General features: G+C 32.6%; 1 protein-coding gene across 3 annotated transcripts in view; it reads right to left on the bottom strand.

The window, feature by feature from the left end:
- Positions 1-3,827: 3,827 nt before the first annotated feature.
- The window catches only part of RADX (RPA1 related single stranded DNA binding protein, X-linked), a 62,195-nt gene continuing 45,201 nt past the window's right edge, over positions 3,828-20,821 (bottom strand). For 2 of the 3 annotated variants that reach the window (XM_016148429.2, XM_016148416.2), the window contains exons 12-14: positions 9,934-10,224; positions 6,949-7,116; positions 3,828-5,081 (exon numbers count right to left, since the gene is read on the bottom strand). In XM_016148429.2, the coding sequence (XP_016003915.2) occupies positions 4,951-5,081; positions 6,949-7,116; positions 9,934-10,224 (590 nt within the window). In that variant the 3' untranslated portion in view covers positions 3,828-4,950. Of the gene's footprint in view, positions 5,082-6,948; positions 7,117-9,933; positions 10,225-20,821 lie in introns of those variants that run through there. The other variant, XM_016148447.2, reaches the window with a different exon arrangement.

The following is a 20,821-nucleotide window of genomic DNA, read 5'->3' as shown; positions in this document are numbered from 1 at the left end:
TATATCATACTGTTTCAAACAGTTAATTCTAGACTTTTACAATTGTGTGTACCTTAATATTAAGTGTCTTAGCAAAGGTATGTAATTAATATTGATAGAGGTATAGAAAAGGAAATTACTCATCTCTTAGGTAAGGAACATTTCAAATTTTTTCATGTGAATGAATGACAGCTGTGGCAAACCCAAAATTTAAAGAAGAGGAAGTACAGGACTGTTTCTAATAGAATATGGGTACCTTTAATGATTCATAGCAATCTTCCAACTTTGGGATAGGTGACTTTAACTTGGTGTATGTTCAAAAGGAATAAAAATTAATCTTAATATTACCCCAAGCAAAATAAATGAGACCTGAAATAAAATCACTTGATGTCAAAATTAAAATATGCCTAGGCCCATATGACAGCAAAGATACCTGAAAGTCATTTAATTTTATTTGAGTATTAAGATATTAGCTTTGTGATTGGGAAGGAAAATTTTTTTGTGCTATAATTTTTTTTCAGCGGGATTTGTTAAGAATTTGACCATGAGAATCAGGCAAGATGCCTAAATCTGTATTATAATGTTATCTATAAAATGTATATGGACTATAGCCACTTCTCTTGATCTCATTTGTTATCTAGCCGGTCCTCCTGATTTCACTTTTGCTCCCTATATTAGTAGGATACATGTTTGACTGTTGGTCAGAGACCCAAATTAATGATGGCATAAACAAGATAGAAGTCTATTTTCTTTTCATGTGACAGCCAAAACAGGTAAGCAGTGCTAAGTTGATATGGCAGCCCCACAGTATCATGGACCTGGGCTCCTACTAGTTGGTCGTGTGGACATCCCTAGAGTGTTGTTCTTCTCTTCATGATCCAAGATGTTTCACCGCCATCATATTCTCAGCAAAAAAGGGAGAAAACAGAGACCATTTCCTCATAATCTTTGAGAACAGTTCAGAAAGTGTATATATCACTTATGCTCACTTCCTATTGGCCAGAACTTAGTCACGAGACAATATATCTAGCTACAGAGGAAACAGGGAAAAGTATTCTTTATCCTAGATAGCCATGTGCTTGGGTAAAAATTAAGAGATCTATTACTATAGAAGAGGAGAATAGGTATTAGTGTATAATTTAACAATCTCTGCAAACCTCCTTATAATCTATTCTCCTTCCAGGAGAGAGTGGCCATTCTAAAACGTGAATCAAATCATGGCATGTACTGGCCACAAACCATTTAATGGCTTCTCAGTGCTCTGAAGATACAAACTAAAATCCTTACCATGGCCCCAAGGCTCTGCATAGTCTATAAGAGCCTTTGTCTATTGGCTTGTCTCATCTTGTACCCCACTTTCTGTTCTCCAGCCATGTCAGTTCTTTTTCAAGTCTACACACATCTTGTACTGCAAGGCCTTTGCATCTCAAGTTCACTTCCTCAGAAAAAACTTGTCCAGTGCTCCCTTCCCTGTCCTGGGCAGGCTTCCTTTGTTAAAAAGCTCTAATATAAACCACATATATTTCCTTCGGGGCACTTATATCACTTATTTGTGCACTTATTTGAACATCTTTCTTCTCCACAATACTGTAAGCTCTATGAAAACAGGTGCTATGACTGTTTTTGTGTGTAGTGTGTTGTGCTCCTAGTGCTAACCCAGTGCTTGCTCAAGTGGGCATATTTGGATATATGTTGCAATAATTCAGCTCATTCTTTTATGAGCTCCAGGATTTGGAAAAGTTTATCTCCCAGTGACCTGATACACTAACTGAAATTTTATTATTATTCAAACATTTTACTTTGTGCTCAAATTAGACATGAAAGAAACAGACTTTGGAGTTGTAAGCCTAACTATACAACTTAATTGCCTTGGCAATTTTACATTAAATCATTCATTCTTTTTCTGTTTCAGATCTCCCTCTACAAAATAGATATTAAAATCTTGTTAGGGGCAACATCTAGATCTTAAGCTACTAGGAGTGAAATACAATAATCTCAGAATAGAATCAGAAGTACTTGAATTCTTTAAAAAGAGTTGCTTGATTTTCAATGAAAATGTGCATGTGATTTAAAAAGTTAAAATATTTCAGATTTCTGTTTTGAAAAAATATATGTATCACTGAACAGGCAACAACTTAGGAGGAACGCTAGAGTAAAAATAACTGAGATTCAAAGATTTCAATTTTTTTTACAATGAGTTGCTGTAATTGATAATAGTATAATCATAACTTTAAAATATTCTTCATAGAAAACCACATTTTCACAAAACATTAAAATAATACAAAGACATTTTCAGTGTCCTAATAACATATTAATACACCAAATAATAATAGAACTGGATGGGACCATTATTTTTCAAATTTTACAAATAAGGAAATTAAGGCCAAGCAGTTTATGCAGCTTTTCTTAAAGTTCCACAGGGATTTAGGGATGGAGCTATTATAACCAGCTTTAAATCTGTTTTTCCTCCGCAAAATCTACTTTTTATTTCTTTAGTATAAAGAAAAGCAAAAACTTAGGGCTAAACGTGCTATCAACATAACAAAGTAAGAATGAGGGATAATATAGTCAGTAGTATGACCTGGACCAATAAATAAGTTTATATGTAATGTTTCTATTTTGGAGAGTTGGGTCAAATTAATATAATACAATATGACTTGACACAAATCTCAAATAACTGTAATTTTCAGATAGTCCACATACCTTGTTTTACTTATTAAATTTTAACATTTTTCCCTAAAATTCTTTCAGTACAAGCAGTTGATTATTGAAATAAACAGGAACCAGTAATAGATATTTCATCTCCCATCAATTTACCTTCAAATTCTTGGGTAGCAATGCATAAGGAAGGAAAAAGAGAAAGAAAAAAAGACAATGTACCTGAAAAGGTAACCAGTGAAATAGCAACCAGCTCGATTATAAACTTTATAAATAATTTTGGAATAATAGAATTGGTTATAATCTATAGTCCATATTAGCAGAAGGTATCTAGCTAAAAACATCAAATATTTTAGTGTTACCAGGTAAAGGTTTCAAGTTTCTTAAAAGTCCTTATCTTAATATGAGTAAAATGAATGCAGTATAATTCCAACAAAGAAATAAAAATGGCAGAGAGAACATGTGCTCAGATTCTTCCCTTCCTTTAATAGCTTACCAATGGATTTCAATGTGTATATCCCATGTGCCATATAAAATTAGAAACTTCAGAGAGAGAGACTGTGGTTCTCTGGTAGACTATGTAATATTTCTTAATTTAGTAATTTACTTGTTAGTGTGAAGGTGACATCACAGTAGTACATTTGTGTTGCTTTGGAATTAATGAACACATATTGCCACTTAAAGATAAGTTCTGATGGTAGTTTGCTATTTTTCTTAGGAAACTACCACAGTAGCTATCTAATTTTGTAACATCCAGAAATGTGGACAAAGATGTTTAACTCCAAATTTGGGTAGAAATGTTACTAGAACATAAAATAAATTGCCAGAGAATTTGTCTTTGAAAACCCTAAATTAAAAATAATGTTCATATTTCTCATTCAATATGAGAACAGAAATTATACCTGCTAAAGTGTATAGTTTTGAAATCTCAGCCTGAGGATTTAGTCAATAACCACTTAAGTATTATTTTTTCCCTTCCCCAACATTTATGTGGCACTAAAACTGAATTGTCTTATACAGTTTATTATAGCTAAATACAAAAAAAACCCAGATTTCTTGATAAAACAACATTCTTCAACCCATATGGAAAAATCATATTGGCTCATTTAGCAAGTACATGTAGGTCTGTTATAGGCCAAAAATATTAAAGACATCGAATTCATTCAAAATGAGATGGGTGACCAAAAAAGTTATTGTTTTAACTTCTTTAATAGTACACTCAAATTTCAACATGAGAAGGATTCATAGTTTTAATTAACATTTAAACCCACTTAAAACGAACAAAAGACTGAACACATTTATGAACAAACTGTAGCATCTGTCTTTAGGTTCGTGAGCTGCTCAACACATTTAAAATGTATAGCATGTGAAGTCACAGAACCATAGGGCTAGAAGGAAACTCCACAAGTTAACAGATTACTACAATCAGATTTATCTTAATACAGAATAGTTTTTAACTCATGTGATAGTCAAAGATGTACACAGATGTCAACCGCATAGATGTCACTTAAATAGACAACCAGAATAAAATCAATTCCCTTAGTTACTGTTTTATATTTCGAATATGAGCACTTAAATGTTAATTTGAGATAAAATTTCACTAAACTCATATTACATGTATCAAAATTATAAATGAATACAGCAAGAACATAGACATATTGTAGCTTTTGGCTTTAAGATCACACATTGGTCAATGCATTTAGAAATTTAAAGGGTATGAAGTCACAATAGGGAGTGGAAAACCATTAAGACAATTTAATTTAGCACTCACATTGTACAGCTGACCAAACTAAAGACCTGAGCAACTGGGCCATAACAACTAATGTGTGCTTTTGAAAATAACAGAAACTACCTTATTTATGAGAAATGCAGGTTTGCTACTTTAGAAGAATTTAATTGTCAAATTAGCAATTCGAAATTTCCCATTATAGGTGAATCAAAGTGGCAGGACGTTAAATGTTCATAAAAAGTTACTCTTCTAAGTCAGGATGCCTTATGCTGAAGCTTTATAACAAAAGTACACTTCACAAATAAAGCAGTGAACATAAATTATTATAAGTCAAGATAATAGTCATATCAAAGTTAGGTAAATTTTCTTGATTGACAAAAATTGTTTTGATGACTGTTTTAGTAATAAATTTAAAATGAAGTTTTTCAGCTCCAAATACAAGATGAACATAAAACCACTTAATAACTTTTGAGCTTAAGTGATATTTTTGCAGAAAAAAAGTTATTGATATTACCAACAAAATAATAAAATATCTTTAAGGCAGTGCTCTCTTTATAACCTGTAATAATTCCATTTTTCAATTTTTAATAAATATTATCTGGGCTATAAATTTTATGCAAACAGACTTCTACCTTGTTGTTACCCAAATTACAGATATCCAAGATACAGATGACATGCGTTCTATCCAGCTCAGTTACTGCTCTTAAAATATCACCTAAAAGTAAAAAGCATATGGTAAGTATTGTAAAATAGTTAAATATTTACTTGGATTTAGTATCATATAAGCTGACTTTTTTTTCCTCTTATAATATTAACACTGTCTTTCATCTTCTCCCTCTTCCCTCCACTCATCACACATATTCATCAAAGTTATGTTATAGTAACTTCTGCAGAAAATAGTGAATACATAAAACAGATGCTACTAATAATGTCAAGATATGGGATGGTACTCCAAAGCCATATTTAGTTATTTTTATTTTTATTTTATTTTAGTGGACCAAAGTAATATACACATTTTCATGGTAACAAAAAGAAACTAGTTTATAAAAAATGTTTAAAAGACGACACCACCAATGTTATCTTATAAGCCACCACATTACATTATTCTGTATCTATTTTTATATCTCAGTTTGGAATCACAGAAGGAATAAAAAAAGTTTTAAATCAGACAAATCTGTGTTCAAATCCTAGCTGTCATCATGCTGGTAAATCTGATCTTCCGTCTAATTATCTATAAATAGGAAGTAATGATGTTCACCTTGCAAGGCTTTTGTTAGGATTAGTTGTGACTTATGAAAATGCTCAGGCATAGTTGTTGGCACAGAGCTAAATGAATACCATTACTATTAATAATGCTATGTCATGAAAAACATGAAATGAATGACCTTGCTTTTGATTACATCACTCTTCTCCTCTACTGATTTTTGCCCTTCGCCTCCTAAATGTCAACTGCTTTGGCAGAACAGCACTAACAACTTGTAGGTGCCTGAGAATTTTGCCTTTTATTTTAATAATAACATATACATATAGAAGAAACGTAACAGAAGTGAATATTGTATGAAGCAAGAACATAAGTGAACAAATATTTAAACTACATATTAAGGCATGAATTAAGAAATGTGGAATTTCTGGAAGTCTAAGGAGCTGCAGTGTAAGAAGCAATACTGCAAGTGAGCTAATATGTCATTTCTAAAAAAGACTGGGGAAAAGAAACAAACTTCATCTCTTTAAAAAAAATCATTTTATTAGTTTCAAGTATACAGTACATTGGTTAGACATTTATATAGTTTATAAAATGATCCTCCTTATTGCTCTTTCTCTCCTCTGGCTTTCCACCTAGTCATTACATTAATGGTAACTGCATTCCCTATGCCATGCTTTCTTATAAAATTAGCTACTCATGTTCAGTTTGCAGTAACCATTAATGCTAAAAGTTAATCATCAGGCACAGCTCATAAAATCTGTTTAAAAACAACATACATCCAAGAGTTTCATCAGCATAGAAAGACCCACCACAAAATCCCAAGATAATAAAGGCTTTCTTAAAAGTGAATAAGATATATATACATACATTTGGTCTATTATGTATAAGCCTAAACAATTAGTTGGTTGAAGGGCTTCGCTATTGGGATTGCATACACTTTTAGCACTCCTCAAGGAATTTATTGCACAGCACATGAATAACTAAACGTTTACAAGAGAAAACAACTGTACTATGGAGGTATTAAAATTTTGGGCAATTATAAGGTGAAAGGACAAATTATCTCCCTTGAGTTAAAAGGAGAGAACAACAGAATCTGCACTGCTCCATATGCATACCACTTAGGTCTAACAAATACTTACATTTAGAATTGTATTATAAGAGAACATTCTTAATGCTTGCCTCGAATAGAAACCATTAATCCATTCAATTTCATTTAAAAATATATTCTCACTTATAGGTCTTGGTTATGTTTACCAAATGGGTAAACTGTATTAAATGTTAAGGTTAGAACTATTTATAAAATATCTTAAGGTTAGGAATGTTTACAATATTAATTAATTTTAATTTCTGAATGAAAAGAATAACAAGGTCGTCTTACCCGCAATTGCTCTTGGACCTGGCACCCTTTCATTACCATTTACTTCCTGTGGATATACACAGCTGTGATTCATGCAGGTTAATAACGTGTCTATTTGAGATGCTCGGATATCTTCTGGACAATACATGGGTAGGAATGCAACATCAATTGCTATCTCATGGTTCAGACCTGTTATTGAAAAATTACACTTTATTAAAAGTTCAGTGGGTTAGTACGTGGTGCTAAGGAGGACACATTTGCTGGTTTGATCCTAACATATGCCAAAAAGCTTCATACCTGTAACAAACTGTGTTTCAAAACTACAGACTAAACCCTTAGCTGTGCAAACATTTATGAATACGTGCTATTGGTTGAAAGAGGAGACATTTCAGCACAATGTATCGCTATTGCTGGAAATAACAATCCAAAAAATTCTCCCTACTGATGAGGAGTTGAAATCTTAATATCCAGAGGACGGCCTGGTCACATAAATGAAAACATGTAGAGTGCTTTCTTGGTCATTCTTGACAGATGCCATTACAAGATAGGCAAATTCAGAGAAGTATTGCTTCCCTTATTGCCATTTGGACTTAAATATATATGGTACAGTATGTATAGTAGCAACTAGGTTCCATCTGTCCTCAAATATACAAGACAAGTGTCAAACACTTATCATTAGGACTATTAAAAGCTGCAATAGAAAAGGGACTATTGGGAAATAACCAAAGTGAATCCTGACCTATGACTGTCGTCTCTTTACATGGGTCAATGTCAGATAAGTTGGATGAAAGGCAAAGGTTTGGGCTGGGTACTAAAGGCTGAGTAGAATTTAAATAAACAGGAGGGTATTTCAGGGAGTAGCCAAAATGGATGACCAGAGTAAGGAGCCCATTGTGGCTGGAGAAAGGGTAAACAAAAGAGCAAAGCTTTAAAACTCTATGAATTCCACCCAGTCACCCAAACCAGAAACCTGGGAGCTATCTTTAACTCCTCCCTTTTGTTCTTCTCTGACATTGTTCACCGTGTCCTATAGATTCCATGAACTTAATATCTTTCCTATTCATCCCTACAGCAATTCTTAAGTACTGAGTATGGGTCAATTATAGGTAAGAAAAGTCCTTCCTGTAGAGCTATAAACTAATTCAGGAAAACCAAGTTCATTCTTTCATTTTTTATGGGAAAACGATACTAAATTCCATAGCTTTAATGTGACATACAACTAAAGGCTACTTAAAGATTTCTAAAGTTACTAAAATTTGGTATTCATAAAATAAAATAGTCATGATATCTAGAGTTTATGGAGTATTATGACTCAGTATTATAGCAAGTATAATTACCCAATGAATTTTAGCAATGCTGCAAAACTCATGTGAATGTGCACATTCTGGTATCTTATTTCCTTGATTCCAAGACTAAATTTAACGCTAAGGTATATAATCTACTGAATAAGTTTGTTTTAATAAAAAGGAAACACTGAATTACATGTACCCACTGACCATAAGATGCATTCCAACTTGCAAATGTGAAAAAAATATATAGTATGCCTTATAATTGAGAAAATATCGGAAGTTGAAAATCCTGATATTTTCAGAAAGGTTTACTATCAGCATGTCATCGATGGTACTTTTTGAGTTGCTCTCTAAATTGTAAAATAAGGTGGTCTATATTCAACATTATTAATAACATTTGCTGTTAATAACATTTGCTGTTCTTTAGTTAAAACTAGAGTTCAGAGTTGTGTTAGAGAAAAAAATGTCAGGTTCCCATATAATTCAATTTCTATGTTTCCAGAAGATCTCATGATTTCAATGGTTACATTTTGTGATATATGGGAAATCTTTGCTGTAATTTTTGTTTCCTAGATATAAAACCAAGATTAGTAAAGTACCCAAAAAGAACAAGTCATTCAGTCTACTGCAAAGAAGCATTTGAAACTTAGGTCTAAGACTGTCTAACAAAGTCAGTGGAAATTCATACTTTTCATAGATTATACACATATACACAATCACACATATGTACATATTTATGTGTAAAGAGGGAGTAGGAGAGTGGGAGTAGGAGAGAGTAAAGGGGAAAAAGGAATCTTGATAGAGGTCAAGGTAATTCATGCCAGTAGTCTAGATATAAAAATCTATAAACTGCATTTTCTTTCAGGCAGTAAATTAATTTACAAATGATTTTTCCTCGTTCTTTCATTTTAAAACAATGAAACCTTCCTTTAAAGCACAAATACAATTTTTTTCCTTGACTTTGAGATTAGCTCATTTTGACTAAAATTTTGTTAAAATGATTTTTTGTGTACATTTTCCCTCATTAAAAACAAATTTAAAAATTAATATGTTTAAAAATGTGTTGACTCCTTTAAATTTCTGTAAGTTCATTAGCTACTTCTAGCTTTTGAACAACTTGAGAAAATCAGCTCATTTTCCCTTATCAGACATGAGAAGTTCATTCAGTGGCTTCTTTCTGTTGAACTTGAGTTACCTGAGAATTTTATTTTCTTCAGGGCTAAACAGATTTATGTTCACAGGAGCTTCTCTTGATTAGGACCCTTTCCTCTTTAACCTATATTTTACCTTTGAATGGTTCAGGTGCTCTGAGAAAGAGGCAGATAATATAGGCCGGAAACTGAAGGCTAATGGAGAACAGAATCAGTTTCAGTTTCAGAAGCAGTCAGACAGGGGTGAGGAAAGTTCTGTAGATTCCCAATCTTTTCTCCTCAAATACTTTCTGAGGACTTGCCAGTGTTCAAAAGCCCACAATTAGAGCTTAATGTACATTATTCCTTTGGTTTGAGCCAAATAGGAGTTCTTATTGGGCTTAATTTGTGTGTGTGTGTGTGTGTGTGTGTGTGTGTGTGTGTGTGTGTGTGCGCGCGCGCGCGCGCGCGCGCGCGCGCGCACGGGGGGGGGGTAGGGGTGCTTATTTTTTTTAATCAAAATATTACCGTCTCTATTTAAAATATGCTAAATTCATAATATTCAAAGAGAAGAACAGTTGACTTACCTAGGATGGTTATTTCAAAATGTCCAAGGCTTCGGGCACTTTTAAAATCATTAAGTTTGGGGGGCCTTTCTTTTGGTGGTATATATTTTGCAGGCTGAGAATTATACTGCTGAATAAGAAAACTTTTGTGTTCGACAGTAAATTTCCGTGGAATACTTTCAGGATAAACATAGCTGTAATGTAGGTGATCTAGTAAGCCAAATTTTTTCTCTCTCCACAGCTGACTTTCCCACCCATGACTTATAGTTTTTCTGGCTTTCCCCTGCATACTAGTGCTTATGCTTTCTCGACCTATTAAAGACACAATGAATAGACACAATTGACATATAAACTAACCAAGTCAAATTATTCACTTCAAAAAAACACAGATTAATGAGGAATAGTTTAACTTTAAAAATCAAACAACCACTCAGAAAAATGTAAATTGAATGTCCAAAAGATAATTCTTATTAAAGTAAGGAAAGAACTAAATTCACTTTAAAAATAAATATACTCCAAAGTATTAAAAAGTGATAGTTTTCTCTGTAAATAGCTTTATGGAGATTTGTAATTATCTTCTTTACACTTTTTCTATATTTTCTAAATGCTCTTAAATAAACATGTATTCTCTTTAGAGTCAGTGACGAATTCAAGTTAAGTCAAATTCATGAGAATAATACCCTTTAGAAATGGGACAACTGCTCAATGTTGGTGAAATTTAAGCTTAAAACAAAACTTTGTTAATCTTTGCTAATAGTAACCTGAATAAATACAAAACAGTCTTTTTCTTGGATATAACTCACATTCAAAAAGACCATTAATTTATTATATGTTATACTACTTTCAGATATAAATAGCATATGGAAAACAAAGAGGGAATTAAATTGAGATGAAAGATCAATTCTTGATTGTTCAATTCATTTATGTACAATTTATCTAACACATTTAATTTTTAAGGCAGAATATAATTTCTCTCCTACACATTATGACATATTCAGAAAATAATTATTGAGCACCTATTTTGTACAAGATACCATGCTAAGGAATTTTGTAAAATAATATTTTAATTGAGCAACATACCACAGGAACTGAATATATATGGTAGAATCAGAAAAAAAATAGGTTTTGGAACAAGACACTCATGTTGTCGGTTCTGCTAGCAGAGGCAAGCTGACAACAACTCTGTTTAAGAGTGTACCATGGTTGCTAAATTGCTTCCTTGCACGCTGCTTATTCTTTAGTGTTCATTAACAGAAAACAAAAACAAACAAACAGAAAACAAACAAACAAAAACTTGCTGAGGCAAGAGGGACCATCAACAGTAAGTTTTCAGTGTGGTTAATATACTACTTCCCCTTTCTTAACTTTAGTCCATATTCCCAGACTACTTTCTTGGTTCCTTAAACCTAAGAAGAGACTTACTGAAAATTTATTACAAGGTGAAATACTAGACTGAATTGTAAGAAAAGATGAAGCAGTTGAATACATACTTGTTACTCGCCAGGGATGCAAAATATTGCAATATTACAATTTAAACTCAAAATTCAGTTGATGAATGCACTTAATTTCCTATAATCATGCTTAATAACAAAAATAATAAAACATTTAATCACACATAAAAATGCAAGGAATCAACCAAAGCCAAGAGAAACATTCAAAGCTAATAAGACTAAACTAAAGATTGGGCAATGATTTAATCTTTCTATCTTATAGAAATAAATCTCCCTTCCCAAAACTAATAAAATAATATAGACCAGTGATAATTAGCTATTACAATGACCTAAGTTACACTGAGAGTTCTTCATCAATGTGTTGTAAAATATAGCATGCAAAGAACAAGTTAGAGGTTATTTCAATTTTTAAAAATTAAGTAATTATATTTAGCTTATAGGAAAAAATATCCTATGATTGACCCTGCCAGGAATAAGTTGAAATGCTTTCTACGCCTGTTTTCTTATTTGAGTGTTAATATTAAGAAATGGCAAGATATAAATGTTTATATGAAGAATTCCTCTGAAAAATCATGCTTTGTTTTTTTTTTAATTTAGTAACTTGGGATTGTAATTACCTATCCCAATTATATGTTCATAATTAATATAAATGAGTGTAAATTCAATACAAGAAATATTTGCAGGCACTCATTGTGACCAGCAAGATTTCAAAGGTAATAATTAGGAAAACGACAAAATATATTTAGAAATTGGGTAAGATGGAAAATCATGACCTAGAATTCTTTTATTTTTAAGCTTGAATACTACTAAATTACCATATAAAACACATTATGTTTTTAAGCCCAAGGCATAACTAAGATATAGGTTAATTACCAAGAAAAATTATACTTGTGTGTGTGTGTGTGTATATAATTATATATTGTAAGTATAATCACTGTTATTTTAATGATTCATTTTACCCTTATTTCTGGTGAGAACTAATTTATATTTTAATGAGGAAAAAAAACAGGAGCAGACCATATTTAGGTTGTGAGGTATAAAAAGACACCGTATAAATGCATGTATATAGGCAGTGATTTTTTTCTTCAGAAAATCTACTCTGAGCACTTTATTATGTAGATAAGACAGATAGGTAGGGGTGTATGGAACATGGGTGAGGGAGAAGAGACTTTTTCCCTCTTGCTTCCACTGACCCCACCATGGAGCAAGGTCTATAAGGCTAGAAAAGAACAGGGTATTCCAGTTAGTGATCAGGTCTATAATTAGCAGCAAGTAGATAACAGACTTTTTAAAGGATTGCATAAGTCAGAGGCTACCAATAACATCTTTTGATCTCAATAGTACTGTTATTGTTTATTGTTAGCTTTCAATGTATGTTTTATCTACTTATCTAAGTTACCAGATATAAAGAATAAGATTTTAAATTTTGTAGCCTTCAAAAAACCCAGCACAATCAAACCATTCACACAAATTCTATACTCATAAATGAGTGACTTTTAAGTTTACAGACCTAGTAATTTCCAAAACTATCATGAAACATATCTGGGAATACATGAGTAACTATGTTAACAAATATAAATCTAATTCATTCATTAAAATTGCAACATAATAAACAAGTGAGACTACATCAAACTAAAAAGCTTGTGCACAAAAAAGGAAACCATCAACAATATGAAAAAGCAACCTGCTGAACAGGAGAAAAAAAATTGCAAATCATATATCCTATAAGGGATTAATATACAAAATACATGAAGAACTCATTCAACTCAATAGTAAAAAAAAAATCAAACAATCTGATTAAAAAATGTGCAGAGGATCTGAAAAAACATTTTTCAAAAAAAAGACATGCATATGGCTAACAGATCCATGAAAAGATGCTCAGCATCACTAATCAAGGGAAATGCAAATCAAAACCACAATGAGATATTACCTCACAGCTGTCAGAATGGCTTTTATCAAAAAGACAAGAATTTACAAGTGTTGATGAAAATGTGGAGAAAAGGGAACCCCTGTGCACTGTTGGTGGGAATGTAAATTGGTGTAGCCACTACAGAAAACAGTGTAGAGGGTCCTAAAAAAGTAAAAATAGAACTACTGTATGATCCAGCAATTCCACTTCTGGGTATTTATCCAAAAAAAATACACACACACACACACACACACACACACACACACTAACTCTAAAAGATATATGCACCATCATGTCCATTGTAGTATTATTTACAATAGCCAAGACATGGAAACAAACTAAGTGTTCACTGATGGATGAATGGATATGTATAAATGATATACACACATAATAGAATATTATTTAGTCATAAAACAATTAAATCTTGCATTTCCAACAACATTGGGCAGACCTTAAGGGCATTATGTTACGTAAAATAAGCCAGGAAGAGAAAGAGAAATACTGCACAATCTTGCTTACATGTGGTATCTTAAAACGAACAAACAAACAAACAAAAAACACCCTGAGCTTAGAGATACAGAGAAAAGATTGGTGATTGCCAGAGGCAAGGATGGGGAGTGGGCAAAATAGATGAAAGGGTTCAAAAAGTACAAACTTCTAGTTATAAAATAAATAAGTCATGGGGGTATATATAATGTAAAGCATGGTGGCTATAGTTAATAATACTGTACTGTATATTTGAAATTTACTGAGAGCAGATCTTAAAAGTTCTCATAACAAGAAAAATGTGTAACTATGTATGGTAATGGATGGTAACTAGACTTATTGTAGTGATCATTTCACAGTGTATCTAAATATCAACACATGTATACTTGAAACTAATATGTTATATGCCAAATATACCTCAACTCAAAAAAGAAAAAAATAATGAATGTAAAAAAGCTTTGTAAATTAGGAAGGACCATTATAAATTTCATTTATCGGCTAATTCTTGAGAAACTATCTTGTAATAGAAATGCCATTTGGGAGCTTGGTACACTAACTGAATAGGTTTTGGCTTCTGCTCATTGAGGAAGATAACATGTAGTCTAGTTATATTTCTGTAGAAGAATTTTTAATAATTAGGACCATTTAATTATCAGTGTCTTCAAGATTTGCACCAAATCACTAAAAATTATCAATGTTTTCAATATTAATAGTCAAGGAAAAATGTAGAAAATGAGAAATGAAATATAAAGGCAATTATCTACATTGGTTGAGCAAAATCATTTAAAAAATCTACAGGAAGTTAAATTCATATTAGTATTGCTATACTACCTTTCCTTTGTTTAGTATATGTCCAGTGTACCTTTTGCCATTTCTTTATATTCAACCTTTTTATATAAATTTGCTTAAGTTTGTCTCTTACACGTAGCATATAACTAATTTAAAAAATCATATCTGAAAGTTTAACATGTTTACATTTATTGAAATTGATAATGTATTTGGAAATATTTCAGTCATGTTATTTTGTGTTTTAATGTTTTTTTCTTTGCATTTTTTCCTCTTTTTTCTGTCTTCCAATGCCCTGATCAAATTATCATAATTCTTTTTTTCCTGTGCTACTTTGAAAGTTATAACTTTTTTAACTGTTGTTTCAGTATGTCCTAAAAATTTTAACTTTCATGTTTAAATCTAGAAAGCCTATAATTTATCTTCCCACCCATCTCATTTTAAATTGCATTCCAGTTTTACTTTGTTTCAAATCCATGGAATTATTTATGACCACAGTTATTAATTTTTACTGCCTATGTTTATTTATATTTACCAATATTTTACCAACTTCATTGTTCATCATTTCTTCTTGTATTCTACTTTTTAATTTCATTTTCCTTCTTTCAAAACTCTTTTGTAGCTCATTCATTGAGACTCTATCAGTAATAACTCACAGTCTCTGAATATCTAAAAATATACTTATTTTACCCCACTCTTACAGTTTGTTAGTTAGATATAGAATTCTAGGTTGAAAAATATTTCCTTTCAACATTTTTAAGACATTATTCCATTGTCTAAGGCATCTATTATTGCTGAAAAGAAACTCTCTTATCTGATTATAATTCCCTTTGAAATAAATATGTATTTTCTTCTCTCTGGCAGATTTTAAGATATTTACTATCTCTGATGCCCTGTATATTCACTATGATACATCTGAGTACAAATTTATTTAATTTTTCTGTTCAGGATTCGTTGTGATCCTTCAATCTAATGATTTATATATACCTTTAATTTTGAAAAAGTATATATTCAAATATTGCTTCTTCCTGATTATTTTATTCCATCCTTCTGGAACTTATATTAGAAATAAATTGGGGACTGGAGAAACATGGCAGAGTGAGAGATACCCAGAACTCTCCCCTCGTAACATCAATAAGCTGAACATCTAAAACTCAACAAAAAACAGCCAAACAGCACACCAGCATGTCTTAGCATGGGATCTGTGCATAAGGGCAACCACAAATCAGAACTCTAGGTGACCAACGGTGGACTGGGAGAAACAAAGAAGGTGCCTCTCGCGGCTGCCAGAGCTCCCTGTAGGAGGAGGGGGAAGGGGGAACATGTGGTGAGTTTCCTGAACAGCCCTGCCTGCGAGTGCTGTGAGCTCCACATGGGTGGAGGCAGGGCCCAGTCATCAGGGCAGAAAGCAGTGAAACAGGACAGCAGAGAAACAACAGATGATTTTTACCAGCTGTGGTTTCAAAACTGAGACTTAGCCACAGCCCCAAACCCCCAACCCAGAGGGCCCCTCCTCCATATCCTCTGAGACTGAACACCATGAACCACCTGGGGAATCTGGGAAAACATTACCAAAACTGTTACTAACACTGACAGGGACTGAGACTGAGGGTAGCGAGTATGATTAAGAAATACCAAAAAAGGCATTATTATGGCTTTATATAAAGCAGGGATCCAAAAGGCTTAGATGCTATCGATGGAAACCAAAAGAAAAATGCCTTCTTTGCAATAGGCTAGACAGACTATTATATAATAAAGTTTCTTTCTGGAAAAACAGCAGAATACATTTCCATTAATGCCCAGGCAGAGAAATAGCCCATTAAACACCATGAACAACCAAGGTGACAAGGCATCTCAGAAAAAAATAGAAAAATCTCCAGAAAATAAGCTTACAGACATAAAAATATGTGACTTAAGTGACAGAGAATTTAGGATGTTACTTCTGAAAAAATTCAATGAGATGCCAAATGATTCATATCAACAATTTCAGAAACTGAAAACAACTAGATGAGCTGAATGAGTTCTTAAGCAAGGAGGTTGAAACCCTCAACAAGAAACAAATAGAACTTCTGGAAATAAATAATACACTGCAAGAAATGAAAAATGAAATAGCAAGCTTGGGAAATAGAGTTGATTAAATGGAGGAAAGGATCAGTGATATCAAAGACAGAAATCTAGAAATAAATCAGAAGGAAGAAGAGAGAAACTGAAGAATGAAAAATAAAGAAAGAGAAATACAAGAACTAGCTGATACCATCAGGAGAGAAAGCATAAGAATAATGGGCATTATTGGGGAGGAAAAGAAGCAGGGATTAGAAAGCATTTTCAGACAAGTAGATGACGAGAATTTCCCAAATATAAGGAATGAGCTGGAGCTTGGTATTCAAGAACTCAAAAGTATACCCAATTATCTCAACGCAAAAAACGCTTTCACCAAGACACACTGTATTATAGTTATCAAAAATCAATGACAAAGACAGAATTCTCAGGGTAGCCATGGAAAAGAAGACAGTAACCTATAAACAAAACCCACCAGGTCTTTGTCAGACTTCTCAGCACAAACATTACAAGCCAGAAAGGAGTGGAATCAAATATTCAAACTATTACATGAAAGGAATTACTAGCCAAAAATAATGAATCCAGCTAAGCTCTGTTTTAAATATGAAGGAAAAATAAAGACCTTCCCAGACATACAAAAATTGAGGGAATACTCTACTACGAGGCCTGCATTATAGGAAATACTGAAAGGGGTGAGCTTACCTAAAACAAAATGATTTAAAAAAATGCATAATTAGGAGTAAGGTGACTAGCAGGTTGATAGAAGTAGAGGGGTGCAAACCTTACTAAGAGCAGAATATTATAAGCTTAAAATATAAGAAGAAATTTGCTATACTAAGATACTAATGAACATTCAGCATACATAGGGACGAATTGAGACAATAATGACTGAAAAGGGGAGGATTCAAAGAGCCAAGTTCGCAAAGGGAGATGGAGATAAGGCACACGCAAAAGAAAATGGATGACTGTATATTTATAACTATACTTTTACATATTTGTAATAGTAATAATACACCAGAGATTCAGAACTGAAGTATATAACATAAAAGAAGAACCAGAGACAAAACCCACAGAAGCCAACCAAAGTAAACAAAACAGAAAAAAAGGACAAGGAAACAATGGAAACACCAAGCTACTAGAAAGGAAAAGATAAAATGGCTATAAGAAGACCTCATATTTCAATAATCACCTTAAATGTCAATGGACTGAACTCACCAATAAAAAGGCACAAAATTACAGACTGGATCAAAAAACAAAATCCAACAATATGCTACCTCCAGGAGACACATGTCAGTTCCAAAGACAAATACAAACTCAAAATGAATGTTGGAAGATGATATTTCAAGCGAACAGCATTCAGAGAAAAGCGAGAATATTAGTACTAATATCAGATGAAATAGACTTCGAAATAAAGAAGGTAAAGAAAGATGCTGAGCGACACTTCATAATGATAAAGGGAATCATGCGCTAAGAACTCATAACACTTCTCAATATCTATGCTCCCAATCAGGGAGCCCTGAAATATGTAAAGCAATTACTAACAGAACTAAAGGGAGAAATGGACCAAAACACTATCATAGTAGGAGACCACTGTTGGATAGGGACAGATCATTCAAACAGAAAATCAATAAGGAAATAACATCTTTAAATGACACATTAGTCCAACTGGACATAATTGACATTTTACAGAGCCTTTCATCCCAAAACAGCTGCTTACACATTCTTCTCAAGTGCACATAGAACGTTTTCAAAGACTGACCACATACTGGGACACAGAGATAGTCTGAACAAATATAAGAGGGTTGAAATCATATCAACCACATTCTCTGATCATTATGCTTTGAAATTAGGGATCAACTGTAAAAATGATGTGGGAAGGACAACAAATACATGGAGATTAAACAAGATACTACTGAAGAATAATCAGGACAGAGAAGAAATAAAAAGAGAGATCAAGAGATACACAAAAATGAATGATAATGATAGTACAGCGTATCAATACTTTTGGCACATGGCAAAAGCGGCCATAAAAGGAAAGTTCATATCATTACAGGCCTACATTCAAAAACAAGAACAGGCTCAAATAAACAAACAAATGTTTTATTTCTAAAAACTAGAAAAGTGACTACGGCCATGCTACCCTGAACAAGCTCGATCTTGTCTGATCTCAGAAGCTAAGCAGGGTTAGTACTTGGATGGGAGACCACCTGGGAAGACCAGGTGCTATAGGTGTAAAAAAAAAAAGGGATTGTAAGCTGACAAGGACCTTGCAATCTGTGTGGTAAACCAAGGGTTGCCTTGCCTAAAAATAAAATAAAATAAAATAAATAAAATAATAAAATAAAATAAAATAAATAAAATAAAATAAAAAATAAAATAAAATATAAAATAAAATAAAATAAAATAAAAACTAGAAAAGGAGGAACAAATGAAGCCTAAAGTCAGCAGAAGGAAAGAAATCATCAAAATTAGAGCAGAAATAAATGTAATTGAAAACAAAACAAACAAACAAAAACAATAGAAAAAACAAATGCAACAAAGAGCTCACTCTTTGAGAAAGTTAATAAAATTAACAAACCCCTAGTTAGACTCTAAAGAAAAAAGAGAAAGAACACAAATAAACAAAATCAGGGATGAAAGAGGTGAAATTACAACTGACATCGCAGAAATACCAAAGATCATACAAGAATACGATGAAAGAGGTGAAATTACAACTGACATCGCAGAAATACCAAAGATCATACAAGAATACTATGAAAAAGTATGTAACACCAAACTTAATAACCTCAAAGAAATAGACCAGTAATTAGAAAAATACAACCTTCGTAAACTGAATCAAGAAGAACTGGAACTGATCAGCATTATGGAAATTGAAGCAATCATCAAAAACCTACTAAAAAGTAAAAGTCCAGGACCAGATGGCTTCACCAGTGAATTCTAGCAAATATTAAAGGAAGATTTAATACCTGTTGTCCTCAAACTCTTCCAAAAATTTGAAGGAGGCAATACTTCCCAACTCATTTTATGAGGCCAGTATTACCCTGATACCAAAATCTGGTAAAGATAAAGCAAAAAAAAAAAAAAAAGCAAACTACAGATGAATATCTCTCATCAATACAGATGCTAAAATCCTAAATAAGATACTATCAAACATGTTCAAAAGATTATCCATCTCGATCAAACAAGCTTCATCCCAGGAGCACAGGGATGGTTCAACATACACAAATTGATTCCTGTCATACACCACAGAAACAAATTAAAAATAAGAATCATATGATTATGTCAAAAGATGCAGAAAAAGTACTTGACAAGATACAGTATCAATTATGATCAAAACACAACAAAATTGGTGTTGAAAAAACTTAACATAATAAAGGCCATATATGACAAACCCTCAGCCAACATTATACTTAATGGTGAAAAACTAAAAACCTTCCCTGTAAGATCAGGAACAAGGCAAGGCTATCCACTAAAACCACTGTTGTTCAACATAACTTTGGAGGTCCTAGCAAGTTCAATCAGGTAAGAGAAAAATATAAATGGCATCCAAATAGGAAACGAAGAAGTCAAACTGTCACTCTTTGCAGATGATATGATTCTCTATATAGCAAACCCTAAACACTCCATAAGAACACTACTAGAAACAATAAGTGAATACAGTAAAGTATCTGGATACAAAATCAACATTCAAAAATCCATAGCATTCCTATACTCTAATAATGAAGTGTCAGAAAAAGTGGAAATAATAATTCCTTTGCAATTGCAACAAATAAAAATAAGGTGCCTAGGAATAAATCTAACAAAACATGTGAAAGACCTATATAATGAAAACTACAAGACCCTATTCAAAGAAATGGAGAAGATACAAGGAAATGGAAGGATATTCTGTGTTCTTGTATTTAAAGAATCAACATGGTTAAAATGACCATATTACCTAAAGCATTATACAGATTTAATGTAATCTCCATCTAAATGCCATAGGCATTTTTTAAAGAAATAGAACAAAAAATCATCAGATTTGTATGGAAGCACAAAAGACCCTGAAATACCAAAGCCATCCTGAGAAAAAAAAAGAACAAGGCTGAAGGCATCACTCTGCCTGACTTCAAATTATATTACAAAGCAACGGTAATCAAAATAGCATGGAATTGGCAGAAAAACAGACACATGACCAGTGGAACAGAATTGAGAGTCCAGAAATAAACCCATATTTATATGG

The sequence above is a fragment of the Rousettus aegyptiacus genome, unplaced genomic scaffold (genome assembly GCF_014176215.1).
Source record: "Rousettus aegyptiacus isolate mRouAeg1 unplaced genomic scaffold, mRouAeg1.p scaffold_m13_p_9, whole genome shotgun sequence".
Classification (NCBI taxonomy): Eukaryota; Metazoa; Chordata; class Mammalia; order Chiroptera; family Pteropodidae; genus Rousettus; species Rousettus aegyptiacus.
This window is presented reverse-complemented; position numbering and strand designations above follow the sequence as displayed.